Below are 25,644 nucleotides of genomic sequence, written 5' to 3'. Positions count from 1 at the left end.
GACTATGTACCAGGAGCTATGCTATGTGCTTTACTTTCATCTCATTTGATCCTCACAACAGCCTGTAAAGCAACTTAATTTTACAAATGAAGAAAATGGAGTCCAGAGAGGTCAAGTCTCTTGTTCAAAGCCACACACCTTGTTATGTGGCAGCACCAGGATTCAGATCCAGTTTTACCTGATTTCAGAAGCTTTAGTCTCAATTCAAGTTTGGGTTTAACAAGATCAAGTTTCTAAACGATGTATACCTTCATTTAGTATTTGTTGAGTACCTACCATTTTTCTCAAGTGTTTGACAAAAGCCCTTTGACTACCTCAGGAGCAAGAGTTGAAGATAATTAAGAACCTCTTCTTCACTCTTGCTTTCTAGAAGTCCTACACACCTGGGCATTGACAAAGAGGCAACCCGAGAGGTGCTTGCTAGCAGGGTGCCATTCTCCTTAAAAGTGTCTTTGGATAGTTTGCCTACAATTTACCTTTAAAATTAAGGTGCTACTTAGCAGCTTTCCTAGGAGTTTCTTTGAAAAGAATCTAAAAGAAGAAAAAAAAAGGGGAGGAGAGGGATCTTCTCAAAGCACAAAATCATAGTGCTTCCTTCTTTTCCCCATCCTAGCTTCAGCAGCACCTTTCAGAATGGTGATATGGGTTAATCAAAGTTACCAAAGGCCTAAGCACCATGTTCCAAGGAAGTCTGAAGCACGCCCAGCCTCCTTAGCATCTCCAGAGAAACAGCTTCTAACACTGTACAAAGTTAGTCATGAAAAGGTTCTTCACAATTTCCTAGTCTATTCCTGTCCTTTTACCAATAAAGAAACTTGGACCCAAAAAGGGGAAGAGACTTGCTCAAGGTCATAGGGCTATTTCGCGGCAAGATCTGTACTAGAAACCAATTTTCCTGATTCATAGTCTATATATGCTTACATAGCTACTAGCTTTGGGTGGCACTAACTTATCTCTGATCAATACAATAGCTGTATGATGTAGATATTATTATATATTTTAATTCTATAAATGAAGTAGCTATAATCCAGAAGAGTCAAGTAATTTGCCAAAATCCACTTAACTACTAAGTAGAAAAGTTGAGGTTTGACCTCTGGTCTGTCCAGTTCTAAGGTAGGTGCTCTTCCCACTGTGCTTTTCTGCCTCTCACCTGGTGGTGAATTAGCCAGTGCAACTGCTCAGGAAATAGTGGCTTTTCAAGCCAGGTGATCTGTTCTGGCTGGTTGTTCCACCCAGAGGGAATGTGATTGTTTCTTTCTGCAACCCAGCGGAAGCACCCTTTGTGCTGAATGTTTTCTTTCACAGATAAATAAAACGCCCCTTCCCATAAGCTATTGCCTAGGTCTTGGGAATGCTTCTGCTACAGTGAATTTCTCACCACAGAGGCACACCTTACAGAGGGATTTGATGTATAGGCAAACAGTGCCTGTAAGTCTTCCTGTAAGAAAATGCGTAACTATTGATAGTTTAGGATACAAATTCCACAGGTTAAAGACAACATTTTCAGGAGTTTCTTGGAAACACGTGATAGTTCCATTATTTGTGGAGAAAAGGGCAGTGGGTGAGAGGGCGATTGAGGGAATAGTCACCCTTTTTTTTTCTTTCACAGTTCTCTGCTCTGTTGCTATGCTTGTGTGTGACTAGGCCTTCTCCTTTGACCAGTGAAATGGAAGAAGGAGCATGTTTCCACAATCAGAATATATAGATACTTGTTCCTTGTGAAGCACAAACTTGAAGCTATTTTTTGTTTTTACTTGAGGCAAACAGTGGACAAACATGAGGCAAACATAAACTATTTACACAGAAGGAGGGATTCCAGGAACAACCTTTGGAGAGAGTGAAGGCAAGTGTTGCTTTATACAGGTGTTGCACATTTATAAAGGCCTTCATGCATGGCACATAAACCTGCCTCCAGGGAAAAGTATAACTAGCTCATTTTTACAGGCCTAGCCTTCAATGTCCTCTCTATCCTTCCCTCCCTGCAACCCCAGCGACTCTGTGACATTTAGAAGCAACCTCCAACTCACTTCAGAACATACATACTCACTGACACTTTGGATAACTTACTGATATAGCAGCCCAAACTCTAGCTTCAGGAGCCCAGGAGTGCTCTGTCTCTTCTTGAAGATGCTTCTCTCTCAGCTCCAAGGTCAGAGGGAGGGAAAGTTCACATTTCATGGGTCTTGCAATTTGAATGACAGTAGATACATGGTAAAAGCATGTCGTTCACAGTCTTAAAGGTAGGCTTGCTCCTAGGCACTGCTGAGAACTGCCTGAGCCCTAGGATAAAAAGGAGGGAGTCTATCAAAGAAGAGGTAACCGTGGCCTCCTCCAGAGTAAGAGTAGGAGAAGCAACATGTGAGTTCAAAATATATCCAAGAAGGCCTGGGATTTGGAAGAACTCACAGTAAGTGCGTGTCTGTGCAAGCGTTCAAGATATCAGGCATTAACTATGTGACTTAGGCAAGTTATTTAACTTTTCTGAACCTCAGTTTTTCTATCTGAAAAATAATACCTACCTTGCAAGGGATATTTTAAGGAATTGTTACAAGGATTTAGTGTGGTATATGACGATTCCTATCACATTATTTAATATATGGTAGTTATTTTCCCTTGAATATATGGATTTATATTAATTTAATTTATTTAGGAGTCACCAAAGTGCAATGGATAGATTATGAACTTTAAAGTAATATAAATCTGTCTTTGAAATCCACCTTCACCCTTTTGAAGTCATTAAGACTGGGTTGGAATCTCAATTGCACCCCTCTCAAACCTTAGTTTAGTCAACTTTAAAAGTGTGATTACACCTGCCTCACAGAGTTTGGTTGTAAGGTAGGATTAAATGAAATAATGTATATTAAAGTCTTAGTGCAGTAGTACACACATAATAAGTACTCAGTAAATATTTTCTTCTCCTCTATCATCTCCAGAAGATTGTGACAGTCTAACTGATTGGTGAAACTATTTTCACCCGTGTAAAAGGCATTAGATAATCTGTACATACTAAACATAATGTATTTTGTTCTTCCCATATAAAAGATTCCAAAGAGTGAATTTTTCATTTGAGCTTGCTCTGTTTATTTGTGTGTTCCACAGTCCATGTCTAAAATATCCCCAGTGCACCACTCCTCTTTCAGGGGTCAGGACCACCAACCCTTCCCCTACTAGAGTGGATTGCTAACATTTATCAGATGAAATGCACACACCTTAATCAAGCACTCTTGAGAACCTACAGCTATGGCAATTATACACATCAGTTTTTCCAGGACGGACACAGTTTCAAGTATTGTCTCTTATATCCTATGTCCTCATAAATCACTGAAAAGGCTTGACAATTATGATACTTTGCCTTTCAAAATACATCTCTTACCTCTGCCACTCATACCCAATAACAGCATAAAAGTCATTTGATAGTCCATCGGACCTGATAATTGATTCAGAAATTGTGATTACCATACCTAGAGTTCTTTGCAGTATATACAGTGTGACACCTTCCCACTCACTCATTCTTTCACACAACAAACATTTATTGAGCACCCATTATTTGCCAGGTAGATGGGACCACAGAGGTATATATGTTATACAGGAGAGCAGACATAGAAGTAGACAAATCATAATATAATGTGACAGACAGGAAAATAGAGTTATAAACAAGGTGCTATAGTAGCCAAGAGTAGAAAACAGCCAGCTAACTCTGTCTGAGGATAATAGGAAGACTTAACCAGAGGAAGTGATGGTTGAACTTGGACTTAAATAATAACTGAAAATAACACATAAATGATAGATAGCTACAGTTTTTCTAAATAGATAATTTTTGGGAATTGGCTTGGGAAGTATTACATTCTATTATTGACTTCCATTTTGTCAGCTCATATAATATTTCAGTTTCTCTAGAAAGCAACAGGAAAGAAATTTCCCTGTTATAATAAACCTACCCTCACAGCTTTTTTCATAAAAGTGAAACATAATACCTACTGTTTGCGGTCATCATCTGGCTGAATTTGCACTCCTATTAGCAACCGTTCTTTTCAAATATCATTACTGACTCAAAACATGAGTTGAAAAATATATAATATGCATACCCACACATAGACATACATATGATGTGTATGTCTATGAGCATACACAAACATACACACACACACACACAAACACACTCACACTCACAGTAAGCTCCATGTGCAGAAACAAAATTGGCTGCCAGGATTTCTTGAGCACAATGCTTGATTTGGAGCTTAAAAAAGATGGAAGTTGGGGCTGGCTCCACTTCGGCAGCCCAGGCAGGCTGGGTGCCCGAGTTTGTGGGTTCAGATCCTGGGCGCAGATCTACACCAGTACTCAGCCATTCTGAGGCAGGACCCCACATACAAAATAAAGGAAGATTGGCACAGATGTTAGCTCAGGGCCAATCTTCCTCACCAAAAAAAGAAAAAGATGGAAGTTGATCATTAAATACTGGTTTGAGTTTTTAAACATCAGCTAAAATAATTATGTTCATAAAAATAGTTTTGATGCTTTTGAAATCTGTGACTTTATTAAAAGTATTAATTTCATTGCCTTTTAACTCACCATCTGTTAATTCAATAAAGATGGCCGTTTTTGATTAGCATTAATTGTGGCGCTCTGTTTTTCAACTTAATGAAAGGATTTTTTTCATTCACCCTTTTTCCCACTACAACCTCCACCCCAGATCACTGCCTGGCAAAGACAAGCCATTTGTCACAGGAGCCAAGCAAGAAAGAGTGAACACCTCATTGAAAATCCATCTCAGCTTGTGAGAACAGCTAATCCCCAGGCATACCCTGCTTTAGGGGGAGATGTGTCAAGCACTCCACATATTAAGGCCTAAACATGAAGCCAAAAATGGCCCAGAGCAAACCAAAGCTGTGGACAGAAACATAACTGCAAGTGTTTTAGCAGGGAACAAGCAGGTGAATTAACAGTGGAATAAAACATTTTCATGACCAACCAAACACCACCATTGGTCTTGCAACTTTCATCTCTTTATTCTTGAAATGAATCTTGGAGGAAATTGGAAGACATTGGTCAGAAACTAGATAATTTCTGGTCAAAGTTCAAGAGCAAAGTACCTTCTCCAGTCTGCAGAGACAGCCAATATGGAAGGTGAGAAAAGGTTCTGCTTAACACATTCAGCTCTGCTTAACCAAGATGGGATTTGTCTGCCCTTCAAGCCCTGGCCAGCTCACAATTCACCTTTGTTAGGGAATAGGCAGCTATACATTTTTCATAAAATTCCAACTGGCCACTGCTCATTTGCATCCCCTCCTTCAAATCCAGCCATCCCAGTTTCTCTGAGGTTAGCTATCCAGCAGCTGAGAAGAGATCTTTGCTCTATGAATGCATAATTGGTCATTGATGAACAAACAGGCACTCACTCAGTCTACCTGACCTAGGAAAAAAATTCCTGACCATCCTCCCACATGTCCATGTTGGTCAACACAATCTCCTTATAATTTATAAGGTATTAAATATCAAAAATAATGGATCTTTTCAGTTAGCATCTTGGCAGATGATGATAGCAGTACATTTTACTTGTGAAGCCAGCAGAGACTTCTTCCAGTAAAACTGCAAACAGAAAACTGTGAGCATTGGCCCCAGATCCTCCTAGAAAAAGGCTACCATTATACTCCATTACAGTTAAAGCTATGTATGCACCTCCTGGATGGCATCCAATCGCATAGCACTTTTCCCTCCCTTTTGCTTTTTTTAATTTTTTTTTTAGTAAAAACATGTCCTCTCAATGGCTAGACAGTGATTTCTAGTAAAGAAATAGACTGAAAATCAACCAGAAGAATGTGTGCTGAAAGTAATGGGAGATTTTTCAGAATTACCAGTAACAAGATACTTCTTTGTAGTCAACTTTATGTGCTGTGTGACCTGCCATATGGACTGAAGGCTCCCGTCTAATGTATAACTCAGAAGTGCCAGCAAGTGCCAGAAAGTACAAATTAAATGACGGGAAACTGCAAAAGGAAAGGTAGAGTTATTTACTTAGGACTTGAATATAGTTTAAGAGTTTTAAACATGCTCAAGATTCGTCTTCTTTCTTTGAGTGCTTCCTTGAATATTGGGAAAGATATTTGGGAACCCCTACATTCTACAAAAAAGTCAAAAGTATAAAAAGATAGGGTAATAAAACTAGCCTAAGGATATTAGGTATGCACTTTGCCACTTGCATTCTAAAATGAAGACATTTTCTTCTTCAATGTTCAAATTCTGAAGAAAGTTAGAATAAGCAACTGGAAAAGATGTTGCACTTTGTGGAAAAGAGAAGGTTCAAGGGATAAATCAAGAGGCAGTAGAGTATAGAGCAAGAGCCCTAAAGTCATACAGACCTAGTTTCCTATCCCACATCTACCACTTTGATTCATTCAACAAATATTACTTGAGCATCTACTATATACTAGATGCTGTACTGAAAAAGAACAACATGATTGCTGCCCTCATGGAATTTACATTTTATGGAGAGTGATGTAGACAGATTACTGAAAAAATATATTTAAAAGAAGAATATCAGAGAGTGCTATGAAGAAAATTGTTAAATTGTAAAGTGATAAGAGTAACTGCATATCTCCTGTAGATTGGATAGTCAGAGAAGGCCTCTCCAAAGAGGTGATATTTGAACTTGAATGATGAAAAGAAGTCAGTTAGACTTAGCATAGAAGTATTTTGAGCAGAAAGAAAAGCAGAGGCAAAGCACTAAGAATGAACTTCACTTCTTAAAGGAACAGAAAGAAGACCAATGTACCTGGAGTTCAAGTATGAAGAAGAGAGTAGTAAGAGATGAGGTTGGTCAACAGGTAAGGGCCTGATCTTAGGGGTGCTTACCATGGTTAGGTTTTGGATTTCATAAAGACCCACTTACTAACTATGAGACTTTAGGCAAGCTCCTTGACTCTCTGTGTCTCAGTTCCTTCACTTGTAAAAGAGATAATAATAGTACTTATCTCATAAAATTGTTGTAAAGATTAAAAGAGATAATACATGTAAAGCACAGTGCCTGACACATAGTAAGCATTCAATAAATGTTAGTTGTTATTATTATCAGAACAAGTCTCTCTGTAGCTGATTGGCAGCTTAGAATAAGCTTGTCGTGTAAGTCCCGGTTCTGCCACTGATTGGCTGTATGACTTTGGGCAAGTTGCTTAGGCTCCCTAAGCCTTAGTTTTGTCATCTTTAAAATGAGGTCATAAGATTTTATGTGTTACTTTCTGACACATATTGAGCATTTGAAATGTATTCATTAATATTGTTACTGTTATTAATCAAGCTTTCTGGTTTCACGTATGAGTGGGAGTAGGCAGCCACCTTTGTGGAATGTTTTCAAAGGAACTTTGAAGGACCCTTCTACCCCTAAAGCCTCCCTCTTATCCTTAATGGCTGAAGTTCCACCATTAAAAATGTTTTCCTTGCACTTAAGACTCATATTCCTGGATGGACAAAGCAGTACTGGTTAAGAACACAGGGTTTAGTGACATGTAGAACTGGGATCAAATCAGACTGCCACTTATTAGGTCTGAGGCTATTTTAAGTTTTTTCAGCTTGTTGAGCCTCAGTTTTCTCATCTGTAGAAAGTGGCTAATCATAAAACCTCTCTCATAGTATTGTTTTGAAATAATGCGTGTAAAATTCTTAGTATAGTATCTGGCACTTAGTAAGCACTCTCATCCATATCAGCATTATTAATAAGGACTGTTAGTTCTGGCTCAGCATCAATGAGTTTGGACTTCCAGCCTCAGAATTATCAGGGAGCTCAGACATGGCTGAGAACAACCTGCTCATTTTACTAATAGGGGAACTTATGCACAAGGGAGGAAGGGACTTGCCCAAGTTCACACAGTGGATAGGAAAGCTGAGGATGAAAATTGGATTTGGGCTTCCAGCCAAAACCTCTTCATTACAGCACAGTTAGCATTCAGATCCTTCTCTGGGAGCGTATTTTGCTGAAAGGAATGGTGAAGAGAGAGAGAGATGGAGACAGAAAGAGAGAAATCAAGTGAGCCTCTTGCTGCAGGACAAAGTCTGAGGCGAGAAGAGTTTGAGGCCATGACATGATCAGGTTTGCCGACTGCAAGTTGCCTGGACCTGGGTTTTCATTAACCTTTTGAGGTCTCTGTGGCTTAGTCAAAGGCATAAAGACCTAAAGATAGAGAGACTAAGCACAGAATTTGAACAATTCATGGTCTTATAACCCCTTTAAAAACAAACATTAGAATTGTGAGGTTTTAAAATCTGAACTTTCTTGTACTTGTTTACATGCATGGATAAGTACAGCGTAAATTTAATTACAATAATTTTAGCTATTTATTTAGAGAGAGGCATCCTCCTCTCTTCAATGCTTATGATCTTTAAAGTTTTTATCCAGTCCTGCTGTGGAGCCTAAAATTTGGTTTCAGGTATGTATTGCCCTTTACTTTGCTCTATTTTTCTCTAAAGCACTTATCATCATCTGTCATATTACTTTTTAACTTGTTTATTTGTTTGTTTTTAGCTTCACCTGTTCTGAGTCAAGAATATAAGCTTTAGAACAGTTTTTTGTCTGTTATTAGCACCACTGCACTTTTAGTGTCTAGAAGAGCGTCTGGTATAGTAGGTGTTCAAGAAATTTGCTGAATAAAGTAAATGAATGAATTCCGGGTCCCTAGGAATACGTCAAGTGAAAGTGTTTCCCGAGAACCTCAAACTGCCTTCAACTGGGGCTAGTCTAGAAGTCCCAGGAGCTTAACTGAGGAAGGTAACCCATAGTTTTGGCCTTGATACCATCTACCTGAGTAAGGACAGTAACAAGCTGAGCAGACAGTTTACCCTGGACTAGCAAGGAGACAGGGCTTTTTGTAACAGGTTTTTCATCTCTAATGTTGGAGCACTTCATGATATATAGGAAGGAAAGCTAGTTGCTAGGGCCACGCAAGTCACCCCAATCTCAGAGCCTGTCTGGCTTGCCTCACTGCCACATTTTAGGCCTCACACTGGCTCTACTCCTCTGTGCTCCCGAACTCAGTACCTCCCTAGATGTTTGGGAGAGAAGAGCTTCATACCTAGACACTGGAGAGAGGGAAAGAAGCAAAACAGTGGGAAGTACACAGCTCTTCAAAAATATGAATATGGGGAAAGTTTTACTCAGTAGTCTGTGCTTTGGCTTCCTAGTTGAAACAAATGGCTTCATGTTTTAAGAACCATTTCACCAAGTCTACCAGGATCAGGAGAAATTTCGGGGAAAAGAATCCAAGCCTATACAAAATGAGAACACAGGTTCCCCATTGCCACAGGCAGCTGTGGAAAAGAGGGACATCTGGAGAAAAACAGTGTATGTTTTGGACTCAGTGGCGCACAGGGTAATGTCAGGAAAGTGGAACAAGAAAGTTGCAGTGCAGAGGCTCTACCATGAGGCAAGGGAGGTTGAGGCTCAAGAGATGATTTACTATTTGCCAAGACAGTCGTCTCTCCTCATCCCAACCCTGCTTCAGTCATTTGAATTAACCAGATTCCTTTTCTAAGATGCAAAGAATGAAAGAGAGGATTAAAAGTGGTGGGTGCGGGGGCTGGCCCCATGGCTGAGTGGTTGAGTTCACGTGCTCTGCTGCAGGCGGCCCAGTGTTTCGTTGGTTCGAATCCGGGGCGCGGACATGGCACTGCTCATCAAACCACGCTGAGGCACAGTCCCACATGCCACAACTAGAAGGACTCACAATGAAGAATATACAACTATGTACCGGGGGGGCTTTGGGGAGAAAAAGGAAAAAATAAAATCTTAAAAAAAAAAAAAGTGGTGGGTGCAGGGCCAGCCTGGTGGTGGAGTGGTTAAGTTCACGCTCTCTGCTTCAGTGGCCCAGGGTTTTGCTAGTTCGGATCCTGGGCGTGGACATGGCACCTCTCACCAGGCCCCACTGAGAGGGCGTCCCATATAGCACAACTAGTAGGACCCACAACTAAAAATACACAATTAGGTACTGGGGGGCTTTGGGGAGAAAAAAGGAAAAGTAAAATCTTTTAAAAAAAAACAGAAAAGAAAGTAACGGGTGGAGTGATCAATCTTTCACACTTTAGTGTAAATCTGTTCAACTTATCTCTGTCTTGTCAGAGGTTTATGTATTGTTTTGGGTCCGCAAAGAAGCAACATTTCTACAGGAGGTGGGGAGAGCTGTTGGAAAGGGCCACAGGAAAGACAGGTAGTTTGGGAAACCATAGCAAACATAAGGTGTACGGGTTTGGGAGTGGAGACAGAGGTGGAAGAAGGCTACTAGGGATATGAAACAAATGACCTCTGTCCCCATTTTTTCTGAGGTCCTTGCCAGAAGGTCATTAACGACAGTTTCTATAATTTTAAACATAGCCTAGGGCTGATCGTGCTGGTCATGTCAGGTAAGGCAGCATTTGTTGTCATCTCATGGGGAACCAATACACAGTGTGATTTATGAGATGCTGGCATGGCTTTCCCTGAGAGTTGGAAGTCATGAGGACATTGAGTAAGAATTCCCTGTGCTGCCGCTACAGGACTACCTGTTTTAGTTATTGATTAGTCAGCCACCTAGCTCCAAAATCAACTCATTGTTGTTAGGTGGTCTGTTTGCCCTGACTTTCCCCAGACCTCCTAGTTGTCCTAAAGTATTCCATCAAATCTGAGAAAGCTGATTCAAGAGTTAGCTTGGGAAGAAACTCTAATGAATCAAAGTCAAGTTGGACAAATAAGAGAAGGAGGTAGTTAATCTTTCAGTTTGGTCCCTGAAAAGTCACTCAGGAATTTGCCATTTGCAATTCTGCATCAGTCTTCAGACAGCCTCAAAAACAAAGTATTGAAATTCATTTGAGATCAAGTATACTTTAATAAGTTCTTTCTTGAAGGATGGAGGGAAGATAAAGGAAAGATGCTTCTGGGTGCTCACAAATACAGGCAAAGTTGAATAAATAGTTGACTGAAGTATAACTGCTAGATAATCCAAATATATTTTATTACATTTAATAAGCATTTAAAATCCACGTTGCAATTACAGCTGAATGATTGCTGTTGCTTTTAAATGTAAAATGAGTCTATTTTACATTTAGTTGTACATTACATCTTGTTGGTTACATTGTTCATACGACAAAAGTTTTTATTATTAGCAAGTTATATCAACTATAAAAAATGGAAATTAATTAAAATAAACTGAAATATGGAAAATTAAACAAAACTAAATATGGAAATTACACAAAAGGAAACTGGCTTATTGATATATCTTATGTCAAGTTGGTTAATACATCACATTAAATGGTTTGGTGTCATACTCCTAAAATTTCATCATTTTGAGAGCCAAGGGCACAAACAAAAGTTCCCATATAGTTTATACTAACAAGAAATGGAAAAGAAAAAATACTGAAAGACACAAAAAGATCATTCATACTTTGATTACTAATTTGATCTTACAACATAACCTAACAAATGAACTTAGCCTATCTTAACATAACCTAATTCCATCTAACTGAACTTAATGCCATGTATATTCTATCTGTAACTTTTTTCCACAAGACAATATAATGCACGATTATTTTTAGGACTTCAGATCACAAGGACAAAGTAATTCCATTTTTGATAATTCATTTTTATTCTTGTTCTATTGTTTTAGCAATTTTTTCCAATTAGGTCTTAACCAAGGCACAGATTTAGACGTTTTTAAAGTTATACTATGCTCGCAGATTTTCACTTTAAAATCTTAGTATTTCTAAAACTATGTATCACTAGAAAGAAAAACAAAAGTTAATGAGAGTTTTAAGAATGTGCTTGTTGCTTTAAGATTTGGGGGATTTTTTTTTTACTGTTTTAGAGTTTTAAATTTTTTTTAATCACTCTCTGGCACAAGTTCAGCAATTTAAAAGAAGCACTGCTCCTGGAAGTTTTACTTAAAAAGTCTTAGCATTTTTAAATTGTCACATCATCCAAATATTTTTTAAATTGATTAATGTGCATTTTAAGAATATTTTTGTTGTTTTGCAGTGTTTCAGTTCTCGTGTGTGTGGAGTAGAGCGCATGTGTGTAGTGTGTATGTGAGGGTATTTATTTCCATTGCTTCTGACATGACCACAAATGTAGCACCTTTCAAGCCATATTTTATTTAAAAGTCTTAACATTATTAAATCTACACTTCATCCAATAAATGGTAAGAGTTTTTAGGGACTTTTTTTGTTTTGTTTTTTTTTGTTTAAGTGAGTTATAACAAATGTTTTCTTTTGTACATTTTTAAATATTGACTTTAACTGCTCCTGAACTAGGCACCAGTTTAGCAGCTTCCTAGCTGCATTTTGCTCCAAAGCATCATATGAAAGTTATAGTATTTTGCAAGTTTTACAAATGCTCAAAACAATACAATTTATAAATTTTTGTGTGCTTTTGTTTTGTAGGGGGTTATTTTGTTTTACAGGGATTTTTTCCAACTTGGTCTTCACCTGGGCACAAATTTAGCAGATTTCTACCTATGTTGTACTCCAAAATATCATATTAAAATTACGGATCCTTAAAAAATAAATAAAATATTAATGCAAGTGTAAAGAATTTTTTTTGTTGTTTTGTAGTTTTTCTGGTTTGTTGTTGCTTGTTTTGGTTTGGTTTATGTATTTTTTTCAATATGCTCCCAACCTGGGCACAAATTCAGCAGATCTCTTACTACATTGTGCTCCAAAAGTTAATATGAAAGAACAAGTAATTTAAAGGTACAGATCTCTACTTCTCTCCCCACCAAAAAATTATTAATGCAAGCTTTGAGAAAGATTTTTTGTTTGTTTTATAGTTTTATTTTTATTACTATTTTATTGTTAATTTTTTTCACATTGCTCCTGACCTAGACACAAATGCAGCAGCTTTCTGGCTGCACTGTGCTCCAAAATTTTACATGGAGAATATTTTATAGAAATCAGCCTCTCGAAAGAAAGATGATTGTAAATTCTAAGAAAAATCTGTTGGTGATGCTTAGGGTTTTTTATGGATATTTGTTGTTTTATGTGATTTTCCATTTTGCACCTGTCTTGGGCACATATTCAGCAGCTTTCTGGCTTTGAAGTTTCATATGCAAATCTTAATGTAGCGTAGAAAAAGGAAAAACTTTTTAAAAACTGACACTGCTGGTAACTGTAAATGTGTAAATCCAGTGAATTTTCTGTTTCTTCTCACCCATATTCATGCAAACACAATTTTTTTTGTGCTTTCAAAATATATACAATAAATTTTGCCAGTTCCTTTAAATTTGATACATTTTTTATTAATAACGTTAAGCTAAAATATGTTCTTGTGCTAAAATAAACTCAATGACAATTCAAAAAATGTTTAAAAAAGACTAGCTTATATCAGTAGTAACACAAAAGGTTTTTTTTTAAATAATCCCTGAATTTGTTCTATATTTATAGGCCCAACCTAACTACCAAATATTATCAGAATGGAAATATATTCTTTAAAGTATTAAAGTAATCTCCATATCACTAAAGTCAAGGCCACTGGCCACTTATGTAATGTGATACAATAAAACTCTAACCCAGCAGAAGAGTTTTGGTGGTTGTAATTAGACCTGACCTATAATTATTGAACAAAACAGCATAAGTACAATAAACATTCAAATAAATGTATCTGACTGTATTCAGTACATTAATCTATTCTCAGTATCATTAGCTTCAAATCTTTTCTCCTATTCATAGCATAGGAGAAACCATATCTGGACCTAAAGACAGTTCTTGTACCTAGAAGGTAGATTCTAGCATTAATTCACCACCATTATGTGTTGTCTGATCACTAACTTCCTCTTGAATAGCTGGAAGGGAAGGCTTTGTGGTCAGAGGCATTTCAGTCTTAAACAGGGACTCCATCTTGATATGGGTATTGATGTAGAAGGACTTCTGAAAGGACTCAAGGGTAAAGTAATAGATGAAAGGGTCAAAGCAACAGTTCAAAGTTGCAAGACACAAGGTTATTGGGTACATGATCTTTGCAAATTTTTCTAACAAGCAATTGGTAATAGCTTGGGAGCGCACCAGGGCATACAGAAAGAGAACGGAGTTATAGGGTACGAAGCATACCACAAAAACTGCCATATGCACTGTGATCATCTTTAGCACTTTTTTCTTATTGGTCCCAATTTGAGACAGTGTAGCAGGCTTGCGGAGAGTTCTTAGCACCACAGAAGAACAAGAGACATTCAATATCAGAGGAATGACAAACCCAACAATTTCAATAAATATGGTGATCTTGGACAGATAAGTCTTCCAGACACGTTTGGAGAAGCCCTCAAAGCAAGTGGTGGTTGCATTGTTGACATTAGTGGTGGAAAACAAAGAAGCTGAGATACCACCACTGAGGACTAGGATCCAGACTCCAGCACATACAATGGCAGAATTCCTCCTGGTCCTAATGGTACGAGATCGGAAAGGATAGACAATGGCCAGGAAACGATCCACACTAATACAGGTGAGGAAGAGCATACTCCCATAGATGTTGGTGAGGAATGCAGTCCCAGAGATCTTGCAGAGGGTGTCACCAAAAGGCCAGTGGCGGTTGAAATTGTAAAATATTTTGAAAGGTAGAGTGCAGACAAAGAGCAAATCGGAGAGGGCCAGATTCATGATGAAAATAGCAGTCTCACTTCTCATTTTCATGCGGAAGCAGAAGACAAACAGAGAGGCACTGTTGGTTATCAGACCCAGGATGAATACAACACTGTAGACAGCACCATTCAGATTATACTTGAAGGAATCATCAACAACGCAAGTATTATTGGCAGTAGCATTGCCCAACCTGGGTCTGAGGCTTGAATTTAAATCTTGGAATTGGAAGTCAATGAATCTTCTGTCACCCATGGATTTTTTTCAGGAGGCCTGCTGGCTGCAGGGTTCACCACTCTGAGACTAGGGACTGGTAGGAAATGTTTTCGTCCTATGGGAGACAAGATGGAATGAATCATCAAATCTGCCTTCCATCCATGATTTCTGTGGAGTGAAAAATATTCTGTCCACCCAGATTAGAAATAACATGCATATTCAATTTGGTTTGACAAGTACCTTTTGAGCACCTACCATATGTTAAAAGGTACTACAAGAGTATGTTGCAGGAGTGGAAGATATCACACTCAGTACAGTAAGTGCAATACTGTAGCATTGCAGTGAACAGGTGTAAGGTGTTGGTTACCCAAAAGCCCAAGGAAGGGGGAAAAAACTCTGAGTTGAAACAACATTAATACTGTGAAATTTGTAAGGCACTTCTTTAACTTTCGAAAGCGTGTTTTATTTGATTCCCACAAGAATACCATAAGGTAAACAAGACAGGAATTTATCACCATATTACAGAAGCAGAAACTGAGGCTTATGTGATTTAGAATTACAATAATCTCAGAATTGGAAGAACATGTAAATACTGTACTCAGAACCAGAATTCAGGTTTTTTTATTCCTAACCAAAAGATTGTTAAGCTATTCTAAACTGTATTGTCTACTCTCCAAAATTACTAAGCTTCATTGTCTGAGTATTAGTTTCATTGCATAAGACTACCAGTGGATATGGGACCTCCAGGGCATGTTCCTACAAAAGTTGTGACTAAACTCCTGATTCACCTTTTTCTTCTAAGACATGAGTTCAGAGAGCAGGGATCCCTCAGTTAATTAAAGCTTCTGGCTTAAAGTTTTTTCACTGCATTACAGGGTCTTCCTAGAGAGAGAATTCAAATAACAATCTCAGCGTTTCCCTCCTGCAGATTGTCGTCCCTTTTCCAAGCTTCTCTCATGCTAGACCCTAAGCCGAAGATGTCTTTCTTCTCCCTCTCCCACTGCCCATTCCATCAGTTACTTTTATGCCTTCAGTTCCTAAAATGGCCCTGGTCAATAAAGTTTCCTTTTGGCTGAATACAAGTGAAATGTGAAAGGTAGATTTGACATGAATAGAGATCACTATGCCCTGCTGAACACTTCTAATCTGGCCAGCATGCCTACCACTGCTTGCACATGTGTCAGTCATTGATTTAATCATCTTTGCTGGGTATCTGGGCTAACATTGTTCAAAGGTGCATACAGAAATCTTACTAACCTTCTAATAGGTCAACAGCTGCCATTGGACAGGGACTGTCTTTTGAAATCTCTATAATACACTATGGACAAGTAGCTGCTGAATGAATTATTTTCAATGAGGAGGATATGGAATAAAAGTGGTCTTTGTCCCCTGACATATCCAGTAATGGGTTGTCACATGATTATATTTTAAAATGTGAAAGGCATTTCTCTGAAGTGATTTCTCCTTACGTCACTCTTTCCTTCCAACTCCCAGGGAACAGGTCAAAGGGCCTCTGTATATAACAGAGAAGGAAGTAGAGGGGAAACCTGCAAGAGATATAGAGGCCTGAAGTCACTTCAACCAGCGTTTGGCTTAAGACAAAACTAGTTTGAGAAAAAAACATTTACTCACTGCAGTGCCTAGAGGGAGAGATGACCTTGGAGAATATGGGGTGCAAAGCAAAAGGTTGTCATTTTTAATAGTTAAAGTTTTCAAGTTAAAATTGGATACTTGTTAATCCTGAATTCTCATTCAGCAAATCTTTGTGGAGTTCCTCCCCTGAGCCTACCACTGCATTAAGACCATATTCCTTCCTTCTTGGCCATTTCATCTCATAGGCCCAGATCAACTTTTGCCAGAAGCAATGTTGATATGTAAAAGCAGAGTATGGTAGGCACCCTGACTAAGTAAGGTCTAGGGGGAAAAAAAGCCAGACGGGAAAGAAATAAAAATAGGTGGGGAGAGAAGAAGAGGAAATGGAAATGGGAAAGAATGCAGCACAGAAAGAAAAACTGGAGAATTGAGAAAAAGAGAAGAAAAGGTGAAAAAAAGAGCATCTTGGGGAGAGGTGAGTGCTGCCATCCAATTTGTATGCAGGGTCTCGGGAGATATTTCTAGTTCACAATTCCTCCAATCCCCTCCTCTCTACCTTGCTTCATAGTTCTCCTGCCAGTTTTCTCAGAAAAAAGAACAGTGTGCAATCATTATGTTAAAGGTCACTGAAACTGATCAGCAAAAACAGGAAGAGCTTGGAAAATCTCAGTCAATGGAGTTCATAACTCACTTTGGGGGCTGCAGGCCCCCAAGTTTCTGCAGATTGTTTCACCAAGGAGGTGGCAGGAAGAAAAAGAGAATGGTAAATTTCTCAACTGCTCAAATCATTTTGTACACTATTTTTAACACCCCCACTCACTACTCGTTAGTCCGGAGGCCTTTTACTCATTGCTGAAAGAAATCAAGATAGTCAAAAAATATCCCTCTAACATAGTCACACAATCTAAAGAAATTATGGTACTGAAAAACCCCTAAAATTAAAGCCAAGCTTCATTCACGAGGATCTTCTTGCCACTGCCTTCTACAATAAGTACTGCCAATAAATTTATTTTATTTGGAAAATGCTTTCATAATAGAAGCCTTTTTACTTCTGTCCAGAGTCCCTCAGTCAGCCCACTGGTGACCCCTTTACACAGCATGCTTCTAGCTTACTGGCTACGTATTATTTTGTACTTCCCAAGATGGTGTGTTTCAGTTAGGTGAGCTTAGTCTCCCAGTTTTCCATTCAGTTTTATGTCTCCCAGAACATATACACTATATACCCACAGCAGGCAGTCTGCAAATGCCTAGCACTTCTACTTTGTTGCTTTCAGTAACCAAATCCTGTGGGAGAGAAAGGACCACAGACGAGAAAGCATTACAGTCTCAATCTTGAAGAGAGGGCATGGGAAAACTGCCACTAAGGCCCTATTCATAGCTTTCCCTTGCTCAAACACACAGCACCTTTGCTGTCTAGCAGTGAGGGTGTGGTCCTGAGACTTAACACAGCATTGGAAGCAAGGAGTTCTATTTCTGACTCAGACACTGGTTCACTCTGTAACTTGGCTATACTGTTTCTCTTCCCTGTATAAACATTACCTCTGAGCCTCACAGCTGAGGGTAGGAAGATTCAACAGGGCTTATGAGTAGCTTTATGAGCTTGCCAGCATTCAGTCTACCCAACCACAAAGAAATATTATAGAAGCTTCTTTCCTTCTCTCTCCCCTGACACAACTGGACACCTACGTCTCTGTCTTTCTTGGTACACTGAACTTCATATTAGCAACACATCTTTCTCTTATGTATACCCTATACCTCAGAGAGCCCTCCTTGAGTTTCAACCTTAACTACACAATTTTCTCATAACAGGACAATCCAGGAGGTTACTCCCAAAGGAATATCTCCCTGTGAGCTATGGTAAAAAAAAATCAGAGAGACATTTGGCTCTTAAGCTGATTCTGAAGGAGAATCAATGATATCCAAGAAACAAGGTCTCTCTTGTGACTGGCTTCCTTTTTTTTTTTGACTACAAGAAACTGTTTTTTAGCCATTAGATTTTCCTAAATGTCTAACATATTGTGCACTGAATGAAAGCAAAGGGCTAATACTTGAGCTTCGGATGAGATGAAGAAGGAAAAAATAGGTTGATGAAGTTAATTACATCTTCCGCCGTAAGTAGCATTAGCATTAGACTATTGTCTTGCAAAGAACTTTGCAGCCAATTATTCCAAAAATTAATCACCTAGGGGGTTCAGAGTGCTGTGTGGATGTATTTTCACTGACAATGGGCAGGAAATAGGTCACCAGGAGGTTGACCAAAGAGAAATCTGACCTTCAATGAACTTTTAACTTTGACCTACACATATGGAGCCAATTCAGACAGTTCATAGTATTGTTCACAATTTTTTCCTTTTTAAAAAATTCTGATGATAATGAAATATTCCATGTTTTGGGTCTTTGAGGCTCCTGGAGGAGGCCCTATAAAGATGAATACCTAAATCACTTCACTTCACTAAGTGTTAAACTTTCAGACGATACATTGAAAACAAAGCTCTGTGTATATATATATATATACACAATGGAATACTACTCAGCCATAGGAAATGATGAAATCAGTCCATTTATGACAACATGGATGCACCTTGAGGGTATTATGCTAAGCAAAATAAGTCAGAGGGAGAAAGTCAAAGACCGTATGATCTCACTCATAAGTAGAAAATAAAAACAACAACAATCACACAGGAAGAGAGATTGGAGTGGATTGGTGGTTACCAGAAGGGAATGAGGGAGGGAAAGGGTTGAAAGGGGTGATTAGGCACATGTGTGTGGTGATGGATTGCCTTTGAGTGGTGAACATGATGTAATCTACACAGAACTCGAAATATAATGATGTACACTTGAAATTTATATAATGTTATAAAACAATGTTACCACAATAAAGAAAAAAACTAGAAAAAATAAAAAGAAAACAAAGCTCTAACTTCTGGCATATGCCCAGTAGCCAAGAAAAGCTGGCTTGCTTTTGTTCTCTACAGAAGACAATCCAGAGCTCAGGAAGATGAGGCCTTGAAGGCAGAGTATACTCAAATTCTCTTGCTTTGCTCCTTTTTAAATAAGCTTGGGCCACATCAGATCCCCAAGTGTCTCATCCCCAGAATTTTACCTCTTTTTACTCTGGTTGAAGCTTAGGCACATTGACCAAATAGTTTTCAAAGGAAGCTGAAAGCTGTTGTGTCACTGCCTATAAATATATAGCAGTGGAGCAAACTAAAAAATACAAAAATGTTGTAAAAAATACAGATCAGAACCATCCTGTTGGAATAATAGCGAATGCGTCCAGACTGTTGCTCCTCAGATGAGTGGCTGTTTGGCAGATAAGACTTCTTAAGGAAATCTTCTAGACCAAGTCACAGGCACAGGTCACAATCATACACATGGTTCCAAATGATGTTTCTACGCATTGGTTGATGTTTCTTAAAAGATTTCAAAACACAACCTAGCCTTATGACATTACATATGGAGGAAACGATGGGTAAATATTTCACTCCAAAACTGAGCTGGGAAATTACTCTGTATCATGTCTCATCTCAAGCAAGCCCCACTGCATGTCAAATGTTTAGATTGATAAGCCTCGTTTATTTTTGATGCAAGAAATATCCTTTTAAAAATGGCTTCTGTAGGTTGAATTTGCTTTGCACTGAGATTATTATAGCTGTTTTGTCCCCTACTTCATTTGAAGAGAGCAGGAAATTGACACAGGCCCTTATCTGAGCAGATCCTATCCTCAATGATTAACTTGATTCTTTTTCACCAAAAAATATTCCAGTCTGCCACTAATCTTTCACTTGATGACACAGTCTAATCTTTGGAAAACAGTGTGGTTTAGTGCTCAACATGATGGGGTCAAAGAGTGCACCAATCTCACTAAAGCAGAATTTTTCCTAGCAGTTAGTTAGAGAGTAAGACAACTTCAGAGAAATTGCTCAGTCTAATACTATGAAATTGTCTAGAGTCTTGAGACTCAATATCTCATTTCAGCAGGAGTCCCAGAACTTTTGGGAAAAATTTTGGATGTTCCTAAAAGAACTAATTTCCAAATTGTATGAGGTTCATACATGCCAACTAAAAATTTGGCTTTATTCCACATATTTGAACAGGCAAATAGTTGTCAATTTGCATATCAATTCATCTGATATACTTGGATACTGATCCTGATAATGTGAATATAAACCATGCCTTCCGGGGCCGGCAAGGTAGTACAGCAGTTAAGTTCACACGTTCTGCTTCAGTGGCCCAGGGTTTGCCAGTTCAGATCCCAGGTGCAGTCCTATGCACCGCTTGGCAAGCCATGCTATGGCTGGCTTCCCACATATAAAATGGAGGAAGATGGACACAGATGGTAGCTCAGAGCCAATCTTCCTCAGCAAAAAGAGGAGGATTGGTAGCAGATGTTAGCTCAGGGCTAATCGTCCTCAAAAAAAAAAAATGTCTTCCATTTCTAAAAGTATATAACAATGGCACAGAGTGCTTAAATCAAAGAATCAGTATTAATCTATATCAAAATTGCCTAGATTATAACAAACAATTAGAACTCCTTCATCCATTATGGATTTTTGGATCACATACTCTGTAATAAATTGGAAGTATTCATAACAAAAAAAGTTGGAAAATGAAATTAAGAATTTTGGAGAAAGGTATTACCAGGAGAATGGTACCGACCACATTAGTTCAGACCAAATTCTGGTACTGATTTTATCTGAAACTTGGGCAATCAATAAAATTTCTTGAGGTACTGTGGTTAAAAGATTTCCTCCAGTGTATGTTGTAAAATAGAATTAGTCAGAATAGTGTGCCACAGAGAGAGTTTTTCAATGAAATTTATACCAAGATCATAAGGTAAAGAAATTTACTATATGACACAAATCAGAGCAAATGAGAGCCAACATATTTTTTAATGTTTTCTAAATGCTTTGGATTTCGTTATTATAGAATTGCAGATAACATTTTATTTTCCATTGTCATTGCTGTGCCACATTTTATTAGTTATATTGATAAGCAAGAAGTCCATGAGTCTGTGTTACCTATAATCATTTAAAGATAATTAGTGACAAAAGGCATAAAAATACTTCCTCCACTTCCACAAGGTAATAGATTACATATATTACATTAAAAATAACTGAACAGAGGCGATTTCTTTTTTTGGCTTGAAGTTATATTGGTTCTTTGTTTTTCTTTTTTTTTTCTTTTCTTTTTCCCTGGCAACAGCTGTTACTATTGGGCAGGGGCCTTGATAAGGGAAGAGGAAAGAAGACGGAAACAACAGGTGGAGGGCCCACTGCCTTGTGTCTAACCTGCACCCCCACTCCAGCCAGATTTCTTTCTCCCCTGCACTACAGTGATATAAGAAAGGCTTCAATTACTGGTATTAGCACACTGACAAACATTGCCGCATCTACTAGGATGTCCTAGGCCTACCCAATGTAGCATCTCTATAACATCTTTAAATCACGACTCTGCACAAAATATTTATATAGAATGAGAAATACTCTGTATTGGGATTATTATAAATAGCACCTGCATTTGAGTGCTACTCATTTCCTACCTGTAAGATAGAATCATCTGTTAGTGTCAAACTCATACTATTGTCGCATTTCACCCTCTTCTGAACAAAGGTGGCCAAAGCAAAGCTGACTGCTAAATAATACTCCAATTCTCCTGAAATAATGTTTCTCTAAGAGAACCAAAATTAAAAAGTAAAATCAGTAGACAATTTAAAATATACTTGAGATCACCTTAATATTAAAGAGAATTGATTTTCACACTCCTCCAGAGATCAGTATTTCTGGAATGAAAGTAATATTATTTTACTGGTTTATCTTAAAGAAAGACAGAAACATTAACATTTCTTTCTTTGATGGCCTCCGCAATTGGTACAGATTATAAAGAAAACTTCTTTTTATTTGGAATCCAAGCAAACTAAGAAGTTCGAATACCCAGAAGTTTTCTTGTTTGGTATTAATTCAGTATAGCCACATCCAGCCCCAGCACTAGCAAACTGTGTGAGAGCAATTCAGAGTCTCTTTCTGGACCTCAGTTTCTCTTTTCCACCTTTGGCCTTGATTAACATCAGCCTTCAACTGATGCTATGGCAGTAGCCTCACTGGTTGTTCCCTCACGTCAACTGTTTTCACCTGCTCACATTTGTCACTGAAAAAATAATTTTTTAATCCCTCAAAGTCTGAGACAGAGGGAATTAATTTTTATTAGGCTCAATGAATTTATTGTTAGATTTATTTACTTTATTTTCTTAATTGAGGTATAATTGACATAGATTATATTAGTTTCAGGTGTACAACATAATTCGATATTTGTATACAATATGAAATGATCACCACAATAAGTCTACTTAACATCCGTCACCATACATAGTTTAGAGTTATTTTAATATCAGAAGTAAATATTATTAATTAGTGCCAGAAGCTAAGAATCACAGATCAGGATGCCATTTATATCCTAAAGTCTTCCTAATGCCCTCATTTTTTTCATCCTCTGTCTTTATGCCCATATCAGCTCTAACTGTCTAGGTCTTAATCCTCAATCTTTTCTACCTGTTCCCCAGTCACCTGTCTCCTCAAACTATAAGGTTATCAAAATACTTCAGAACATAACTATATAGAATCAGTAGACTACTTTTCCTATGCAGTGTTCTGACAACCAACTACTTGTTTACTAAAAGCAAGGCTGGATTCCAAGTGGTAGGTGACCTCCTACCAAGCTCCTGATTTTCAGTACTAATATTCACAAATACATTATAGGACTTTTTCTTCCCCCTTAGGACGGCCAAGAGCAGACTATACGTGATGATTACACACAGAAAAAAGACAACTACACAATTAGACGCTGATCACACCACAGCAGGGACAACAATTCTCAATGCATTGTCTCTCAAAGAGAATTGAATAGATGAAGCTTTAGCTAAGCTAGGCGTGAGTGTTGCTGTGAGGCATCTTCCCAGTTCTGTCTTTAATTTACAGAGAGTACACATTCTGAAAGCCTCCTCTGATTGTTCCAATACAACTTTCATTCGCATCTCTGATTGGCAGGAGATGCTTTAGAGTATAGACATCATCAAGTTTATCAGCTGAACTCAGCCTTTTTAGCAAGAGAGCAACTTTTCATCTGTGACAAGACAAAAGGATTCACAATCTATGCTGATGGGATATGTTGTTTGGAATTTTGTTCTGAAAAATAAATGTTTCAAATCCACTGGACAATTTGTAGCTCAGGTTATTACTGTTGTTTTCATGTTAGTCAAGGAAAAAGAAAGGTGGTATAATTTGGTAAGGTAGCAAAGTGAATAACCCCACCAAGTTCTGAAATGTTCTAACCTTTGGATTTGTCTGGTCTTTTCCATGCTGGAATAATGATGAATTATATTGCTATATTTCCTAAAATAAAGTAACTAAAATACAATATTTATCAATTCCACAAGATCTTGTCACTAAAAATTTTAAAAATATTCAGAATATACAAGAGAATTTTAAATATGCCACAATATTGTATTTGTATGGCAAAAAGCAATTAATTTCACATACAATATCAAATTCAATTTATGCTAGAATTAGTTTTTCAATGAAATATGTTTTCTCCTTTATGGTCAAATTCAGGAATAATTCAACATAGCAAATGTCACATTCTCCATAAATCAATTAAGCATCAAAGGCATGCTGCATATAATTTTACTAGAAGACATCTCATCATAATAGAAACCACATTAGCTCACAATCGATTATAAACCAAAGAAATAATATAAAGCCAGCCGAAAAAACTTCTAAATTGCTCTACTCCACGATTTTAAATCAGTTCTTTAGGACAACTAAGTTTACATGAAAGAACAGCCTGAAAATCCTGTATCTCTTCCACTGAAACAATGTTATTGCCAAAACAATAGAAATTCTTGCTTTTTTTTCTTTTAATCATTCAACACGACGATCCCTGTTCAACACTTCAGAATCTAACTTCTTTCTCGACTCAAAGCATCAGTGTTTCCACTGAAGTTTGTTACGCCGTCCCTCCACCCCCAAACACCCAAATCAAATCTTTCTCAAAGCGACTTACCCCAAGAGAGAGTGTGCTAGATGAGAGAGTGTGCTCATGCCTGTAGACAATTAGCTAATAAACACATAAACGGGCAAGTAGCACTTTAGAAGTGCATATTTTAATCCATTATTTTTTTACAGGGAAAGGTTAGTCCAGTCCAAAGTAGCAGACTCTGGGCTGCCGCAGCTTCTCACAGCAAACCGCTCATTCTGAAAATGTGAGCTTATTTACATTTATCTCTTTCCCTTTGTTAAGGAATGGCCCTCTTGAATGCTGTAGCCAGCATGCCTTTAACAAACAGGACACAAGAAAAGGCCCAAAGTCCTGGCTGGAGCCGAGGGCCGGGGGAACTCTTGGGGGTCTCAATAGGAAATGCTTTTGATTGGATAAGGAGGCATTATTAGGAGCCGAGATCCCGCCCAATTCCCTGTGCTCCATCCTTCCCTTAGTCACCAATCACTGGACTGAAGAAGTTTTTCCTTAAAGAGCATTGCGCAGAAAAAAGCAGTTTTCACAGTCAAGAATTAGCAGCTTAAGTGACACTTAACAATATAAAAAGTGTCTTTCCTGACGAATTAATCCACAGAGAATGCCTGTGTGCCTGTCTTTGCTGCAGGACTGCTACCTCCCTACAATTCTAATGAGGAGGAGGAGACAACTCCAAAATGGGAGGAGTGTTTCATTATGAGCAGCCCATGTTTGCTCCAACTTGTTTAAAATAATTACAACAACAATATTAGTAATTATAAGTAAGAAGCAGGGAAAGGGAAAAGTGAATGGTATCATAAATACATTCGTATTATATTATGCAAAATTAAACCTCCCACCCACCACTGCAAAAAAATAAAATGCAGTATACTCACCTACAGTTACTTAGCCAGTGAAGTGCCCTCAGATGGAGATGCATTGGGGTCCCAGAGCCTAATACCCCCTTCCATGGACTAGGGAGTCTCTGTGGCAAGAGGAGGGTCTATATTTCTCTTAAATAACTGCCTAGCAGGAAGTCTAATTACCATGAAATTTTCAGAGGTTTGCTAAAAACCAAAATAAATAGTACAGATGCAATCTGTTTATAATTGGGAGTTATCTTCAACCGTATACTTCCTCTCCCTTGGGCAAGTTCTTTTCCTATAGGTTGACTGCCTTGGTCACCCACCCTGCTTTTTTGTCCTCCCTATTTTTTGCCCTCTTCCCTCCCTCTCTCTGATCTGAATT

General features: G+C 38.2%; 1 protein-coding gene across 1 annotated transcript; it reads right to left on the bottom strand.

The window, feature by feature from the left end:
- Positions 1–10,943: 10,943 nt before the first annotated feature.
- LPAR4 (lysophosphatidic acid receptor 4) lies at positions 10,944–24,787 on the bottom strand. Its single transcript, XM_001501421.6, has 2 exons — positions 24,448–24,787; positions 10,944–14,911 (listed from the first exon to the last, which is right to left on the bottom strand). Exon 2 carries the CDS (start codon positions 14,833–14,835, stop codon positions 13,723–13,725), a length of 1,113 nt encoding a protein of 370 aa, XP_001501471.1. The 5' UTR covers positions 14,836–14,911; positions 24,448–24,787; the 3' UTR covers positions 10,944–13,722.
- Between the last annotated feature and the right edge of the window lie 857 nt (positions 24,788–25,644).

This window comes from Equus caballus, chromosome X, assembly GCF_041296265.1.
Source record: "Equus caballus isolate H_3958 breed thoroughbred chromosome X, TB-T2T, whole genome shotgun sequence".
Classification (NCBI taxonomy): domain Eukaryota; kingdom Metazoa; phylum Chordata; class Mammalia; order Perissodactyla; family Equidae; genus Equus; species Equus caballus.
This window is presented reverse-complemented; position numbering and strand designations above follow the sequence as displayed.